Raw genomic sequence first — 18,281 nt, 5'->3', positions numbered from 1 at the left:
CAGAAACTCACATGCCGTGAACACATGACTGTGCAATCATGCCAACCTTGTGTCTTCTAAGACGGCCAGACAGTATATTTAGAGCTTGTTCCAACTTCCTATGCTATGTTCTTATTCCCTGGCTTCTGTTAAGACCCTATTCCAAAACATCTTCATACTCTAAGGCTCCCAGCAGGTGTGCATCCCAGCAAGCAGCCCAACCAACTTCCAGATTGGCCCATGGTGCCCTCCATGCTGGCTCACACTGAGAGCTCTGGCTGGAAGTTACACTCCCATGCTTTGTTCACAGCCTTATGGCCCTTGGTCATCAAGGAATGTGGCTGCTCAGCAGTGTCTGGACCACTAGATACCCACAGTTCTCCTGGTATTCCATGCTAGACTTTGGCTGGGGTCCATTCAGCCCATGAAGCATTCCTAGAGCCACCAACACTATTTTTTTCCCTCTTTTCTTTGCAGTGTTGGGAATGGAAACCAGGATCTTCGGCTTGAAGGAAAGTGCTGTAGCACTAGGCCAAGCCTACAGCCCCACACTGGAAGATTCTAAGCAGAGGCTCTACCCTCTAGACACTACCAAAGCCCCTCAGTGGGAGATTCTAGGTAAGAACTCTACCCCTGGGCCACCACACACACTTTTATACCCTGATGCTCTGCACTGTCCACCTTCTTGGCTCAAATCCAGTAAGTACTAAGGTGTACCTCCCAAGTGAGGACACCATGTGACTGCCTAGACTTACCCATACAAGCATACCATGCTGGCCCCAGTCCTTAGCATCATCAGGCTGTAGTGTCCTCTCACAGCAGAACCTTTGCTGGAAGTGTCAATCTGGGGGTTTGTGTGCACTGCACACAGCCCCTCAGTCATGGCTAGTTCTTTATGTTTTGGGGTCGGGATACAAACTCTCAAACTCTCTGATTTGGGATCCAGGATAAGAGGTTGACTACCTTATCCCAGGCAGTCATAGGTTGTGTTTGTTTCATGCCCAGAACTTAGTTCTCAGTAAGTGGATTGAAAATGCATTCAACTCGCCCATTGATGGCTTCCTGCTGAAGCCCACATTACCGCAGAAGTAAATACACCTGCCAGAGCCTGGTGTGCAGTGAGATACGGCATGGGGAGGGGTGCAGTGCAGGTGGTAATCTCTGGACAGCAGGAAGCCATCCCCACACCTCTAGGGAGCAGAAGGAACCACCAGCCCTGTTTGGAGAAGCTTCCAGTAATGGGGATTAGGAGGATGTGATGTCATGCATGCTGGGCTGTGGGTGGCCCTCAGTCACCATAGCCCTGGCCTCCAGAGCCCACAAGTTCTTTCTCTGAGGCCCTGACCCTGCAGGAACCTGAAGAAACTCCGGAGCTGGCATTGTGAGCAGTGTGTGTCCTGCACGTGGAGGATGAGAGCTGGAAGGGGCTCAAGGGCTTGGAGAACACTGGTGGCATGGACTGGCTTCTTTCAATGGGTGAGGCTGCCCTATGGGCTCACGACCAACCAATGGCCCCCTTAGCTGCCCTCTGCAGGGCCACATCGCTGTGCAAAACAAAGGTTCCAGACAGCGTTTTTCTCCATGTTTCCTGAGCCATTTTTTGTTCCTAGGCTTGGTACTAGGGAGCAGGTGTGCCTGTCCAGGCCCCGCTACATGTCTCTGAAGGGATCCCAGGCACGTTGAGCACATCCCACTTTCCTGAGAAGGGCATTCATGCATGTGGAGACCCCAAGCTGCCCAGGACCTCCCAGGCCTCCGTTCCCTAGCAAGGAACCCAGCACCTTTGCATGCTTCTGGGGAGCTGCTGCTTAACCTTCTCTGAGGAATTTCTGTTCCATCAATAACCTCCCTTTGAAGCTGTTTTAAAAGTAGTTTTTTTTTTCTACTTATATGCATAGTTAAGTATTGACACCAGGCCTCGGGGTCCCTCTATCATTTCCTAGCCAGGTATTGCCAATGGCTGAGTTTCAAGTGGTGTCAGCAGCAGACTCAAGAGTCCTTCCCCAGAGGAGAGGACCAAGTCACATGCACTGTGGTTTGCACACAAAGCTGCTTTAAATTGTGCAAATTAATTAATTAATTGTGATTCTTAGCCAGGCAGTTGTGGCCCATGCCTTTAATTAGCACATGTCTTCTAAAGACAGGACTTACTCCCCTTTGTGTGTGACAGAGCAGAATTTACCTAAAAGTGCATCCCCCTCCATTAAGTTAAACCCTGTTGTCACAGAGAATTAGGGATTCCTACTCCCTTGGAGAATGATGGATGGCAAAATTTTACAGTTTCAGAGGAACAACCTTTAATAGTAACAGTGAATCCCACTGCAAAAGAGCATTTCAGGACACAGATTACTGTCGCAGCCGCTGCACTACAGACTGACCTTGACACCCTTTTTCGCCCAGGGTCGCCAGGGGCCCAGCAGCCCTGGCAGCCACCACCTCCCACTCCATGAGGCTTTCCGGCCTCCTCTTCCCAAGCTGCCGGCCCCTTTCCCGGGGACAACCGCCCCCCTTCTCCAGCCTCTGCCTGCACGGCAGCCCGTTGCCCAGGCCGAGGCCTCCCGCGACAGCGGTGGCAGTGGTGGCTTCTTCAAGGTGCCGCCCTGCCACTGCCACCGCCACCTCCGCAGTCCCCGCCCTTCCCGGGCCGGATACCAGCGAGCATCCGCGGCCACAGCCTCCCGGCTCTGGACCGCCATGCGCGCCTCTGCTGCCCGACACAGCCATCAGCGCCTGCGCGCCCGGCATCGGCTAGAGGAGGTGATCTTAACCCAGGCGGCCAGGCGACCCCCACACCCCCACCTCCCCACAACCCAACACACACATACACCCAATGCGGGACCAGCCACTTTGCGCCTGCGCAGTGCCTCCGCCATGCCGACACAAGCTTCCTTGGGAAAGAGAAAGGGAGACGCAGCTGATGAGCGGTCCCGGGAGGGGAAAGTTTGAGCATCATCAAGGTAGCAGGGGAGAACTAAGGGTCAGGGCAGAGAAAAGCACATACACCAGGGCTGCTGTCTCTCGTTACGTAAGTATCTGCTTTGTGTGGACCCACATTGCAGCCTGGGCCTCCCTACATGTTCAGGCTGCACCACTGCCAGTGGAGCTAGCTGAGGGGATGCAGCCGGTCCAGGCCGCCTACGAGGGCCAGATGCGACTGGGGAGGTGGAGAGGGCGGGAAGCCGCCTGTTGTGACTTCCTGAGAGGGTCAGGGAAGGAGAGGCTGAGAGGGAGGCTGAGGTCGTGCAGGCCACAGAACCGGAGCAGGAGATTGACCGCTGAAGAGTGAAGTGCGTGCAGGAAGTGGAGGAAAAGAAGCCAGAACAGGGACTCACAGCGGCTGCTGATGGGGTCTTATCTGAAGTAAGGAAAAAACAAAGGGACACTGGAAGATAGTATCTTCCAGAGGTCCTGAGTTCAAATCCCAGCAACCACGTGGTGGCTCACGACCTTCTGTAATGAGATCTGGTGCCCTCTTCTGGCCTGCAGGCAGAACACTATACATAATAAATAAATCTTTTTAAAAAAGAGCTCTGAACTGTATGAGGCCGAGGAGAGAGCCTTCAGAGTTATGCTAGGAGAACAGGAGGAAGAGAGGAAAAGAGAATTGGAAAAGAAACCGAGAAAAGAGAAAGGGAAACTTTTACTTCAGAAATGAGAAACTGAGTACAAGTTCTTTGGAAAGTCAGATGAGTTCCCACTTGCTCACTCTTGCAGCTGTTCCGCGGGTATTACCTCCAGGCTCAGCACTCCCTGCCTGCGCTCATTCACATAAGGCATGATCGGGATCAGTACTTGGTCCGATCTGATGGATCATCCTAAAGGCAGCTCTGTTCCCCGGGGAGGAAAGGTCCTTCCCCCACGTTGCCCAGCAGCTGCCATTAAGCTGCACTAAGAGGCCCGAGGAATGTGGTCCAGCAGGCGAGCACTGCAGCTCTAGATATTCGGGATGCTCCATGTGGTGCTGTCCTGGAAGTCCTGCTTCCTTCTGTTCTCTGCCCTGACCAGAGGTGCTTCTTGAAGCACGAGATAATAAGGTGTTTCGGGGAAGGGCCCAGATGAACTGGGGTTATTAGCACGGGCCAGGGCCTCAGCACACTAAATCTGCCTTGTGTTTTGAGGGGCTTGGTCTGGTGCGGCTCGCTCCTTTGCTCTAGGCTTGTTGTATGTTGGTGGGTAAGCACAGTCAGCACTTGGTTACTCCTTGAAGGTGTTCACTTAGGAGAGGTAGCAGCCACTACTCTTGATCTTCCCATACCAACTGCCCTCCAGCTCCCAGGGGTGCAGGTCAAAGTTTGACCTCCAGTTCCGTTAACGCCAGTTTTTGTGCAATTGGGAGGCTGCTCCTGAGGACGATGGCAGTGGCTGTAGACTGGGCTGTCAGGAATGCTGACGGCTTAGAACTGTTATCCTGTGGAGAACTTGCTGACAGCTTAGAACTGTTATCCTGTGGAGAACTTGGAAAACACGACAGGTGCCAGACCAGCAGTGCCTGTGTTCCGCATGAAAGCCCCAGTCTAGAGTTCCAGGGGATCGAGCTGTGTGGGCTCTCCAGGAATAGAAAAGTGTTTTTCTATAGGACGCTAATCTCAGTCACATGGTAGTCTCTGGGGTAGCTCATGGATTCTTCTTCTTCTTTTTTTTTTTTTCTTTAGCTCAAGCTTCTAGAAATATCCATGTAATAAACATTTGGAAAAGAGCAAGTACGAATGGTAAATTTTATTTTTTATTTTCATTAACAAATGGTACTCTGCTTGGACATAATGAGTCATGCGACATTATGGATTTTGTTTTGCTTTATTCTGAGTTTTGTTAGTTTTCTAAAATCTAAATAAATACCATTTTCAGGTTTTGTTTTTTTTTAAAGAGAGCATTTCAGAGATGTCTACTGGCTCAACATGGACCCTGTGTGTCTGCAGTTTTTCATATCTCAAAGTTGTAGACTGGGTGATTACTTGAAAACGAGCTATGGGCTTCTTGGACAAAACATCAGGGGTCATAGGCTGCTAGAAATTGTACATTAAAAATTATTGGTGCACATCTCCTTAGGAGTAGAAAGATTTGAGCAGAGGAAAAGCCATAGCTCAGGTAGACATGGGAGGTGCGTTTCCTCACAGAGACTGGGAGTCCCTTTTCTGAGGTTGCACCCGGGGAGGGCTTCAGAGAAGGCTGAAGCACATCCAGAGCTGCTGGGCATACAGGAGAAGGGTTCTGAGAGTGCGCATTAGCACTTGTCCTGATGGGCCATGAAGGATACTTTAGTGGGGATGCATCAAGTGAATGCAAAAGACTTTGAGCAAAAGCCTGTAACTGTCTCATCCTTAGCCTTGGGAGGCTTGACCTACAAAGCCCCAAGGAAGCATGGCTACACTTGTTTTGAAAAGGCTATTACAATCCAGGACTGTCTTCCTACCATGTGTCTAAGGGCAGCCATGGCCTATGGGTCCTGCCTGAAAGATGTGCTGGGGAAAAGGTGGCACAGAACTTGTGGCAGTGGCCAAGCAAGTGGTCAAACGTGAGACCCATGCCGTGAGGGGAGCCCATGCTTGACACTTCCTGGAGGGCCAGTAACCAGAGGCTGGACATCCCAGAGACCTAGGAACAGAACATTCTTATTTCCTGAGAGGTAATAGGAAACATGGGGATGTTTCTCAATAAGTTGAGAAAACTACTATCCAATGTCCTGCTTGTGTTGAAGAATCCTGCTTGTGTTGTGAACGGCAGTCTCTCACTTCTCATAGCTGAAGGATGCAGAGGAACTCTGTGGAAGGGCATGGGAACCATATACTTAGGGCAGGAAAAGGGCCTTACTTTCAAAGATCAGGCAGGGTATTCAGAGGCAAAGGAGTCTGGGAATGAGTGAGGTGAGCTGAGTCTCAACCCACATCAAAATCCAATATGATAGCTGTCCACAGATAGACATGAAGCTGGATGAAAACCATCGAGTCTGACATGTTTTGTTGGGGTAGAGGTGACTGATATCCAGGTGGAATTTGTGATTCCCTTTCTTCAATCTGCAGCCTTTCCTAGCTATACTGTCCTGTGCCTGTTGGGATGCTGAGTACCCTGACACCCCAGTAAGCCAGATGTGCTGGCAATGGGGATCTACAGTGAGTCTTGTCACCAGCCACAGCAGTGAGGCTGCATGTCTGTCCCTTCAGCCTGCAGCAGTGTCCCTGGAGTCCCCACCAGGTTCCCTTGCTCATGCCCCATCAGGACCTCTTCTGCCTATTGACAACCACAAGGCTCTTGACTTCTCTACAGCCAAGAGCTCTCACTTGCTCTGCTTTCTCTTAGCAGCGCTATTCCCTTTGAATGTATGAAATAACTTCTGGTCATGCCTAGTGTTTATTTTCTGTCTCCTGCTCCAAGATAACTCCCACAAAGATGTGGAGATGCTTGACTCTTTTGTTCATGCATGCTCCACAGGCCAGAGCCATGTAGGTACTCAAAGCATTTGCTGAATAAATTAAGAAATTTGACCACTAATTAATTAGCAATTAACCAGCCACTAATTGGCTAGAGAGATGGCCTGGTTTCATATTTAACTATTAATAACACACATCCAGCTTTTTACATGGGTGCTGGAGATCCAAACTTAGGCCTTGGAGCTTACACAGCATGCATTTTTATCTTCAACCATATCTCCAGATCCCCTACTTCTCATATTTATCTGAACCTCAGCATGGAGCAAATACAGTAATCTGGTAAAGGATGTAAAATAAGTGAATTTTTTAATGGAGTTTTAGATTCAGAAAAAAGACATACGTATATATCTTAATACTTTTCAACAAAAGAGTGAAAAGTCATACAGAAGGTCCTGTATCTCAAGAGTCCTGGAGACCCAGGTTTTCAAAGTAAAGGGGTCAGACAAGTTCTGCCCTGGGCACTCTAGCCAGGTCAGGCTGGCCTCATCCTCAGAGAGTGTGCAAAACGTTAGGCTAGACGCACACATACCGTTCCACGGTGTGTTTTTCCTAAATTGTAATGCATTCACTTTTCAATTAGAAGATCAGTAAAACAGTTTTAAAGCTTTAAAAATAATCAGAGAATCCTGTTGTCCATGGTTATTCTTATTTGTTTATGGACAATTTGTACATGTGTTTTATATAGTTATAGCCATGGTAAACACAAACTTTTATGGCAGGACTTTTTAGCATAATGTATTAGAATAATGTTTTGTTGGTACATATAATTCATATGTTCCATTTTATTTTATTGTCTTATTTTTTAATTCACAACTTTGAAGGCTTTCTCTTTTTTAAAAAAAATTAATTTGTGTGTATGAGTGTTTTGCCTGAGTGTATTTCTGTGCACTATGTGTGTGTCTGGTGGCCCAGGAGGCCAGAAGAGGGCATCAGATTCCCTGGAACTGGAGTTCCAGATGGTTGTGAACCACCATGTGGGTCCTCTGGAGGAGCAGACCGTGTTCTTAACTGCTGAGCCTCTCTCATCAGCTGTTATGTTCCATCTTAAAGTAACTACATGGTATCACATTGAGGAAATATTTTGTGTTTAATCATCCTTAAACCACCAGATTGAGTTTGTTGTCAAATATGTACTAAAAATTTCTGTGGTGACTTTTTTTTTTACAGTAACCCAGATGTATAGAAAACAATTTTTAGCAATGGACTAAATATTTTCAGACATTTAAAAACTCTGGCCAGGCTAATAGTCCCACGTTTTTGTTTTTTTAAGCAAACAAACAAAGGATGCAATATAACACTGAAGTTTCAAAATCTCAGTCCAGATCTGACATTAAAACCTTAAAGCATGGAGGTCCCTAGGATGACTGTGGCTTATAATAAATTTCAGTTTTACTCAATTATTGAAAAAAAAAATAGCCAAATGAATGGAAACACATGAACTATGAACCAAAGGCTTAGGGGCCCCCAGCTGGATCAGGCCCTCTGAATAGGTGAGACAGCTGATTGGCTTGATTAGTTTGGGAGGCAACTAGGCAGTGGGACCAAGTCCTGTGCTCATTGCATGAGTTGGCTGTTTGAAACCTGGAACTCATGCAGGGACACTTGGCTCAGTCTGGGAGGAAGGGACTGGACCTGCCTGGACTGAGTCTACCAGGTTGATTGCAGTTCTCGGGGGAGGACTTGTCCTGGAGGAGGTGGGAATGGGGGGTAGGCTGGGGATAAGGGGAGGGGGTGGGAGGGGGGAGAATAGGGGAACCCATGGCTGATATGTAGAACTGAATGGTATTGTAAAATAATATATATTATTATATATATATATAATTATATATATATAAACCTTAAAGGAAATGAACTCTTATGGCACCTTTTAAGTCCCTATTATTAGCAACAAACGACAACCTGAACAGCCTGTGCATACCAGACCATAGGATGTGAGCCTGCTGTGTCTGTTTGGGCTGCATAATATTTATGATTTCTAAAGGACATTTGAAGGTAGAGAAGATGACATCAAGCTAGTCAGAGCCCTCCTCTCTCCCCATGCACATGCATGTGCACATATGTGCTCACATACACCTGTACAATTCACAAACAGAAACATATGACACACAGCACAACCACATAAAATTACATACACTCAGCTACACACACATGCACACATAGACACACAACCATACAAACATGCAGCACAAATGTACGATACATACAGGCAACCACATATACATTAACGCGTAATACATATAAATGTGCATGCACACATGTGCACACACACACACATGCATACATACCCATACACCCTTTGCCTTCCTACAAGCTCCTTGACCAGCAGAGGTAACTGAGTTTATGTTGCCTCTGTTAATCAAGTGTTAAGAAATGGAGAACCACTGAAGTGATTCTGTGTACATGCACGATGAGTACATTTAGAGTTAATGCTGTCATAGTAACAGATAGTTGACTGTAAACAATGATCATGTAGACTTAGATATGTGCATACATTGAATGTGAAAAAATCATATTTTTACTTGTTCTGTTTCAAAAATTATGCCCTTTTTTGAGATTGCCTAGGACCAGAGGGGGGGAAAAAAAAAAAAGGAACCTGGCTGAATAATAATGATATTAGACTTACAAGGATAATTTCAACTTTTTAAGTACTTCGAATCTATGGCATATGGCTCTAGAATAAAGATAAGAGCAATTCAAATAATGTACAAAGACATCCAAAGCTGGGATAATATATTCAAAAGTTTGTATTGAAACATGAAAGAAAAAAAAAAAAACATTTTGAAAGGGAATCTCGTCACATTGCCTAGTCTGCTTTCTCAGAGGCTCCTCCCTGGGATTGTCTAGCCCTGTAGAATTCCACTTTTGTTTCCTGGGATGATGCCAAAGGAGTCTTTACCCTTGAATTAATGTGTCTTTCAGAGACTTAGGGCAGTAAGCTACCATAAAGGAACCCTGAACTCATTATGTTGCATGTAACATCTGGAACTCAGGAATTAATAGGGTTATGAAACAGTTTTAGGACATTACAGTGTGAACCTGAACAACTCTTAGAAGCTTGTTGTGGTTTTATGGCTAATTCTGTAGTGTCTGTTAAAAACACCTACATTTCCCCAAAATATTGTGTACTCTAATGAATTTATCTGGGGTCAGAGAACAGACAGCCACTAGATACAAAGGCTAGGAAATGGTGGCACTCACACCTTTAATCCTAGCATTCCAGAGATAGAAATCCCTCTGGATCTCTGTGAGTTCAAGGCCACATTGGAAATAGCCAAGCCTGGTGACACACGCCTTTAATCCCAGAAAGCCAGCCTTTAATCCCAGAAAGCCAGCCTTTAATCCCAGGGAGTGGTGGTAGAAAGCAGACAGATATATAAGGCGTGAGGACGAGAAACTAGGAGATTTTGGCTGGTTAAGCATCCAGGCTTTTGAGCAGTAATTGAGCTGAGACCCATTCCGGATGAGGACTCAGAGGCCTCCAGTCTGAGGAGACAAGACCAGCTGAGGATCCGGCCCAGGTGAGATAGCTGTGGCTTGTTCTGTCTCTCTGATCTACCAGCATGGACCCCAATAACTCGCCTCAGGTTTGATTTTCTTAATAAGAACTTTTAAGGTTCCTTCTACATCTGACGCCCAAAAGCCGGGGGGCGACGGCGGCGGCGGCGGCTGCGGAGGCAGGCGGACCTGCGAGGCTGTGGCTTCAGGCCCCGAGGGATTCGTAGACTCGAGCGGCAGCTGCGGCAGGACCTCTCCCCGTCGGAGGCGGCGGCCGGCGGCGGCGGCGGCGGCGGCTGTGGTGGCGGCGGGAGCGGTGGTGCCCCCCTGGGCACAGGGCCATGTACAACAGGATCGGGCTGCCGACGCCCCGGGGCAGCGGCACCAATGGCTACGTCCAGCACAACCTGTCCCTGGTGCGGGGCCGCCGTGGTGAGCGGCCTGGCTACAAGGGAGAGGAGGAACTGCGGCGCCTGGAGGCTGCCCTGGTGAAGCGTCCTAATCCTGACATCCTGGACCACGAGCGCAAGCGGCGCGTGGAGCTGCGATGCCTCGAGCTGGAGGAGATGATGGAAGAGCAGGGGTACGAAGAACAGCAGATTCAGGAGAAAGTGGCGACCTTTCGACTCATGTTGCTGGAGAAGGATGTGAACCCTGCGGGCAAGGAAGAAACCCCAGGGCAGAGGCCAATGGTAGCTGAGACCCATTCCAGATGAGGACTCAGAGGCCTCCAGTCTGAGGAGACAAGACCAGCTGAGGATCCGGTGAGGTGAGATAGCTGTGGCTTGTTCTGTCTCTCTGATCTACCAGTATGGACCCCAATAACTCGCCTCAGGTTTGATTTTATTAATAAGAACTTTTAAGGTTCCTTCTACATCTGGACCCCAACGTTCCTGTTACGAATTCATGAAAAAGCTGTTTGCCTGTGGCCTTGTGAGCCCAGCTCAGGCCCAAGCTACACTCAGGCGGTTGTGGTGGTGCACACCGGTAGGATTTGCTGAAGGAGACAGAGGCAGTAGGATCCCGAGTTTGAGGCCGGCCTAGGAGGCTTGGGAGCAGCTTTGGCCTGGACTGAGCCACAAACAGTGGTGGGACCATGGAAGCAGTGGCTACTGCTCCACGTTGCCAGCTCCTTCTCATCGTGTTGGTGACTACGGTGATGCTGCTACCTGGGATGAAGGGTTTACTGCTGCTGGTTCAGAGAAGAATTGCCAGGACCATCGTGTTACAAGAAAGCATCGGCAAAGGTCAGTTTGGAAAAGTTTGGCAAGACAAATGGTGTGGAGAAATTGTTGTGAAGATTTTCTGTTCTAGGGAAGAATGTTCATGGTTCCGAGAGACAGACATTTATCGGACTGTGATTGCTCCAAACCACAGAGGAGGCAAAAAAAAAAAAAAAAAAAAAAAAGTCTGCAGGAAACCATGACCATGCCTAACAGTGACTTTGAAATCTTCAAAAAGATGACAGGATCCTACAACGATGATTCCACATGGACTATGATAAAGCCATTAAGCTGATTAACACCACGGAAAGATCTGCTTTGGACTACAAACTGCTTAGGACAATTTTGAGATGGCTAGCTGAGATGATCCAGCCTTACAGACTACTTGAACAAAGACTTGAAACAAGCCCTGAACTTTCCTATTATGCAGAGACTGGACAAACGATACAGAATTTGATGATTAACCCAAAATTTTCTTTTCAAGATTCCCTAAAGATATCTTCACCCCTAGAAAGCAAAAAGAAAAAGAGAATATAGATATGAGATAATCGAATCTACTCTGAGAAAAAAGATAAAGAAATAATAGGATAAATAGGTAGATCACTGAATCTACACAGAAGAAAAAGGGGAAGATATAAAAATGACAAAAGGTAGACTAATGAATCTATTATGAAAAGAAAAAAGAGAAAATATGGATATGGTAAGATAAAAAGGGAGATTATGGAATCTACTTTTAAAAAGGAACTACTTGTTTTAAATAAGATAAGTAATGAAAATTTTTTTGGTCTGAGTTTATCAGATGTTACTGGACTGGACATTGTTAATATATATAATGGAGTTTTTTGTCTGGATCTGTCAAATGTTAATGGACTAGACATTGTTAATGTAATCTTGACTGTATATTGCATATACTTATTGAAGATAGTTTTTCTTGTATTAGTTATAAGCTTTTTTAATTTTAGACAAAAAGAGAGGAAATGTGGTGGTATTGTGTTCCCCAAAATATTGTGTACTCTAATGAATTTATCTGGGGTCAGAGAACAGACAGCCACTAGATACAAAGGCTAGGAAATGGTGGCACTCACACCTTTAATCCTAGCATTCCAGAGATAGAAATCCCTCTGGATCTCTGTGAGTTCAAGGCCACATTGGAAATAGCCAAGCCTGGTGACACACGCCTTTAATCCCAGAAAGCCAGCCTTTAATCCCAGAAAGCCAGCCTTTAATCCCAGGGAGTGGTGGTAGAAAGCAGACAGATATATAAGGCGTGAGGACGAGAAACTAGGAGATTTTGGCTGGTTAAGCATCCAGGCTTTTGAGCAGTAATTGAGCTGAGACCCATTCCAGATGGGGACTCAGAGGCCTCCAGTCTGAGGAGACAAGACCAGCTGAGGATCCGGCCCAGGTGAGATAGCTGTGGCTTGTTCTGTCTCTCTGATCTACCAGCATGGACACCCCCCCCAAAAAAAAAACCACCTACATTTACTATATAAAAATTAGCACTGTGGTAATCCAATATTTACAAAAATTCATATCTAATTAGTTCCCATACTGATTATAGGTTCATCTTTTTCAAATATTAAATTAGTAAGCATTCAGAAACTTCAACACATAATAATTTATAGAGGAATCAATACATTGACTAATTGAAGCATTTGTTACCCAATAAAAAAAGGTGAACAGGCTTTGTACATATTACTTTATTTTATGCTTGGCTTGCTCAGAACAAGCTCCCATCTTCATGACAAATGTCCCAGAGGGAGTGCTGGTACCAAGGCCACCACAGCTGAGGCTACACAACCATGCCACTCAGGCAGTAGAAAGGAAGAAATCAGAACGGACAATCAGGCATGTCCAGCTTGTTTCCTTGTAAGGGAGGAGGCTCCCGAAAGCGCTTCTGAGTAATCCCAAATATATTAATGAAAGGGACTCTCTGTCTCTCAATGTCCAGTATGCCTTTTCTCAACAACATCCCATCTATTCATTGGGTTTCAAGCCCTGCCCACCCTCAATCCAAGTGATCTAGATGCAGATCCATCTCCTCCTCCTCTTCCTCCTCTTCCTTCCCCTCCCCTCCTCCTCCTTCTACCAGGATATAAGTTTATCAAAAGTAAGGACTTGGAGCTAGGGAGATAACTCAATTAACACCATGTAAGCATGAGGGCTTCCAAAAGCTCTCATAAAAAGGCTAGGAGCAGTGGTCTCAGTATTATCATATTCTCAGTGCTAGGAAGGTAGAAGCAGGTGAATCCTTGGGGCTCACTCATCAGCCAGTCTAATCTAATTAGTAGAGTTCATGTCAGTGAGAGACCTGTCTCAAAAAACAAGTTGGACTGCAACTGAGGGTCAGCATCCTACATCGAACTTCAACTTCCACATGCACATGTACCCACACAAACATGTATGTATTTGAGCGGGTGAAGCCACACACACACACACACACACACACCACTGCATTTGCCTGTTTACACTGCCTCCCCAGCATTTTAAGCAGTGCCTGGAACAAAGCAGGTGCTGAATAAATATGACTGAGGGAGGGTCAAATACCTAAGGCAAAGCTGGGAAGTGATCCGAGAGAAAAACTGGATTTTGATGACATTTGTATCTGTGGTTTTGCTTTGAAGTCTGGAATCAGACAACATTCATTCTGTAAAACAGAATAGTGTTCCAATGAGATGAACAGACTGATTCTGTGAACAGAAAGAGCTTCAAGGAAGCAGAAACAAAAAGGACATTGGCTGTTTCAAAGTTACCCTGCTTGTAATGCAGAGCAGGGATGGGAGATGGGACAGGAAAAGAACTGATTAGCTAACATCCGGGTACTTCACGCTGTTTCTTTTGTGCAAGGAGTAAGACACCAAGAGCATCTTTATTGTTCTGCTTTAGACCGGCCTGTTAGGGAGGCACGCTGCTGTCTGGCTCGTTTCAGCCTGGTGGTGTGCAGCCTGAGCAGTCTCCCCGTTCTCTTTGACAAAGTCCCTGGAGCCTGTGCAGGGCTTTAAATGATGCCTGTCCTCTGCCTTATGCTCCCATTAGAGGGTGAGCTGCTTCTAGACCTTGACCTTGGGTAAAGGATGTCATCTTTGATGATCATCCCTCATCAGGGAAACAGCAGCAGTAGTGATAGCATGGGTGGGCGTGAGCTTTTTTTTTTTTTTAAATACTCTTTTTCGAGACAGCGCTTCTCTGTATGTCTTTGGAGCCTGTCCTAGAACTCACTCTATAGACCAGGCTGGCTTTGAACTCACAGAGATCTGCCTGCCTCTTCCTTGGGAGTGCTGGGATTAAAGGCAGGCACCACCACCATCCAAAGGGTGTGAGTTTTAAGAAATGTGGCTAACCTGGATCAAAGGTTAGTCTGGGATCAAAGGTTAAGTCTGGCTCATGATTTTATTTAGAACTCTGTGCCTTGATTAAATCTATTTCTGGATCTTTCATCATGAAGGTCAATACATATCCCTTTGTTTGCTGCACCATTTTGAGTTTGGATTTCTCATTGGCAACCCAGTAGTAACCAGGAAGCAGATCTCAGCCTATAGTGATTGGCAGGATCAAGAATCTAAGCCAGAAAGGGCTTAAATATTTAATAGGTTCAAACAAGACCATCAATTAACAGGAGAACTGTAAACAAAGCTGAGCACTTAGGTGAATGCCTGAAATTCCAGCCCTGGGACAAGGGGATGTGGAGGCAGGAAATCAGGATTTCAAGGTCATTCTTGACTGTATGGTAAGTTTGAGGTCAGTATGGACTATGTCAGATGAGAGAGACAGACAGAACAAATTAATAGATAGTAATTTGAAGTATGAAGATATACAAATTTACTTTTTGAGGACATTTTTAGTTTTGAAAATCCAATCAGTCTTTTCAACAAATGGCACTGGAATAAATGAACAGCCACATTCAAAACCAGAAAAAAGAAACATCTGGATTCATGCTTCATAATTTTCATAAAATTCCACTCAAAATGGATTACAGACCTAAACAAAAAAATACAAATAAAAACTCAGGCTGGTGGGGGGCAGCTCACCAACCTAAGACAGAGTGCCTGTGTGGCCTGGGCAGGCATCTCCATGATGGGTAAGGGGACCTGCTGACATCCCATGCAACCTAAGTCAGAAGCTCATTTTTTTAGTAAGAGGGGGACCTGTAGGGTCCTGGCCCCCATTTTGGGTAATTGTTGCCTTGCTTGCTGACCTTGACCTTGATATCCTCCCTATGCTAATTCCCTGCTGGGTTCTACCCTCCTGAATGCTTAAGGGAAGTTGCTTGTCTGTGTATCCTGCATAATGGGTGTTAACAGCTTAGATGCAAGATTGTAAAACTTCGGTAGTGAACTTCTGCCCTCCAGGGTTCTCCCATTGTGCTGTAAGCCTGTATTTAAGACCTCTTCCCTCCTTCAATAAACAGCATTCAGCAATAAATAAACAAATAAATAAATAAATAAACAAACAAACAAATAAAACTCAGGCCGAGTGGTGGCAGTGCACACCTTTAATCCCAGCACTCCCAAGGCAAAGCCAGGCAGATCTTGCTGAGTTCGAAGCCAGCCTGGTCTACAGAGTGAGATCCAGGACAGGCACCAAAACTACACAGAGAAACCCTGTCTCGAAAAACAAAAACAAACAAACAAAAAAACCAAACCTCTAAGGTAGCTTGGGAGACAATAAGATAAACTTAAATTTGGCTGTGATTCCTGCATGCAACACCAAAGTCATGATCTACAAGAGGAAAAACCAGATAAACTGGATTCCATCAAAATGAGGAATTTCTTCAAAAGACTCTGCAAAGAGAAAAAAAGACAAATGTGGGGTAATGAAATGCTCACAAATCAGTTTGAGGAACTCTTAATTTTTTATCAAAAAAATTCATTTATTTTACATACCAACCACATTTCCCCCTCCCTCCTCTCCTTCCATTCCTCGTCTACACACACCCCGGCATCGCCCCACCCCCCACCCCACCTTCAAGCCCCATTCACTCCTCCTTCCATTCTGAAAGGGCAGGCCTCCCAGGGGAGTCAACAAAGCATTAAGTTGAGGCAGGACCAAGCTCCTTCTCCCACATCAAGGCTAGGTGAAGTATCCCAGCAAGAACTCTTAAATAGTAAGAAAACAAACAGTAGCATTTAAAACAGGCAAAGGGTCTAAAGATAAACCAGTGCAAGGAAAATAAACAGAAGTCAAGCGAGCATGTGGGATGATGCGCAGCATCATGTGTTGCCAGGAAACTGCAGATTAAAACAATGACACAATGCACACCTATCGAAAATAGAAAACACTGGGGGCTGGCGAGATGGCTCATCGGTTAAAGGCATGTGCCACCGAATCAGATGGCCGGAGACCCACATGGTGGAAGGAGAGAACTTACTTCCACACATGCACTTCGGCATGCACCCCTCCCCCTTCCCTACAAAATCAATCAATAAATAAATGTGAAAATATATACAGAAAACATCAGTGACAGTGAATGCTGGTGAAGATGTTCCCACCACACAGCAATTGTAACTCCTATTAGGAAGGTTAAACAGCCATTTTACAAAACTAAAAATAGTCTTACTGTTGTACCCAGAGTCCCCCAAAGACCACCAAGGGACCGAATCCAATGCAAAAGCAAAGAGTCTTTACTATGAGTTAACTGGGAACTTTCCGTCCGTCTGATGCAGAAGCAGAGCAGGAGAGACCCCGAGTAGCAATGGGGCAGGGTTTTAAAGCAAGGGGGACTTGGGATCTACAGACTGGGTAGGAACAGACTCAGGGTTGGTTTAGGTGAGTGTCGATCATGTTAGTAACTTTTAATTGGCTAGGGTTAATTGGGGGTTACAGTTATCCATTTTGGGCAGGCCTGGACAAGTTCCAGGCTTTGTCCTTGAGCTGCCATGGAGGCTGGCTGGCCTAGCATGTATTGACTGTGACGGCTGACTCAGTAGCCCAGGCTCTGTCCATGAGCTGCCATTGAGGCTGGCTGGCCTCCCACGTTCACATTGACCCATGCACGTAGCTCTAAGTTGGTGAGGGATCCCAGACAGTAAACAATTGGTTGAACTTTGAACAGTCAGAGTATGTGCAGAAAGGGAACTACTACAAGGACTATGTCTTTTGTTCATGGCCCTCCCAGAAACTGCTTGCTCAAGCCTCAGGAAACTGAAATTGAGGCCTGATCTCTGAGAGAAGACTGAGCAGCCTGTTATGGTGTCTGCTTGGTCCTTTCACTTATCATACACTATTGAAGTCTTGCTCCATGGTATTTACCCAAATAAGCCTGAAAGTTTGTCCACACAGCAACTTGTACAAAAATGTTTACAGAAGGTCTATCTATAATTACAAAAACCTGAAAGCAAGCAAGATGTCCATCAGTAGGTTAATGAACAAACTTCAGTATAGCAATTTAGGGCAGTGACACTTCTTTCTGATGTAGTAATGGCACTACCTGTCATATTAGCTTGTTAAAACAGCTAGTACTACATTGCAAAGTGAATCTTAAGGTAAGACATTCAGACATGAGTTCACATCAGCATAACAGAGCCAGCAAAGCAATTGCCATTCACCAATGAGCTCCAGAAGTTTAAAACTTACATCCACACAAAATATAACACACTAATACAGGATCTTAAGAATAGAGGAGTGTAGCGGTAGTGCCTGAGTTACCGATACCCGTTCACCATGTCTGAGCGAGGGGCTGCTGATTAGAAAATAAGAGACAAGAGACAGCGAGTCATTTGCCACGGCTGAATGCCAAATGCCATTTATTGAAAGAGGGAGGAAACCTTAAATACAGGCTTACAGCACAATGGAGGATCCCTGGAGGGCAGAAGTTCGCTACTGAATATTCTACATTCTTGCATCTAAGTTGTTTACACCAAATGCAGGATACAGGAACAAAGAACCTCCAGTGATCTCTCTGGTGATCATTAGGTGAGAAGGAAACCAGCAGGGAATCTGAATAGGGAGGACTTCTGGTCAAGGTCGGCAAGCAAGGCAGCAGCCACTCACAGTCGGGGGCCGGGGCCCACAGAGGAGACTATTGCTAGTTATTTGGCAGCGCTCTTACCCTGAGAGGAAATGTCACAAAACACAACAGAATCCACTAACAAGAGTTTTATTAAGATAAGAGAGAAAGGCAGGTGTGCTCAGGCCTGTTAAAGAGACATGTGTGTAGAGA

General features: G+C 46.0%; 1 protein-coding gene and 1 pseudogene across 1 annotated transcript; both read left to right on the top strand.

The window, feature by feature from the left end:
* The first annotated feature begins 1,109 nt into the window (after nucleotides 1–1,109).
* Nucleotides 1,110–7,246, top strand: LOC119088244 (annotated as a pseudogene).
* A 2,835-nt stretch (nucleotides 7,247–10,081) lies between these two features.
* LOC119088266 (serine/arginine repetitive matrix protein 2-like) lies at nucleotides 10,082–10,664 on the top strand. Its single transcript, XM_037207315.1, has one exon. The coding sequence runs from the start codon at nucleotides 10,241–10,243 to the stop codon at nucleotides 10,613–10,615; it is 375 nt and encodes a 124-aa protein (XP_037063210.1). The 5' UTR covers nucleotides 10,082–10,240; the 3' UTR covers nucleotides 10,616–10,664.
* Nucleotides 10,665–18,281: the final 7,617 nt, after the last annotated feature.

This window comes from Peromyscus leucopus, chromosome 6, assembly GCF_004664715.2.
Source record: "Peromyscus leucopus breed LL Stock chromosome 6, UCI_PerLeu_2.1, whole genome shotgun sequence".
NCBI classification, from domain to species: Eukaryota; Metazoa; Chordata; class Mammalia; order Rodentia; family Cricetidae; genus Peromyscus; species Peromyscus leucopus.
Note: the sequence above shows the minus strand (reverse complement) of the source record. Positions and strands in the feature narration are given on the sequence as shown.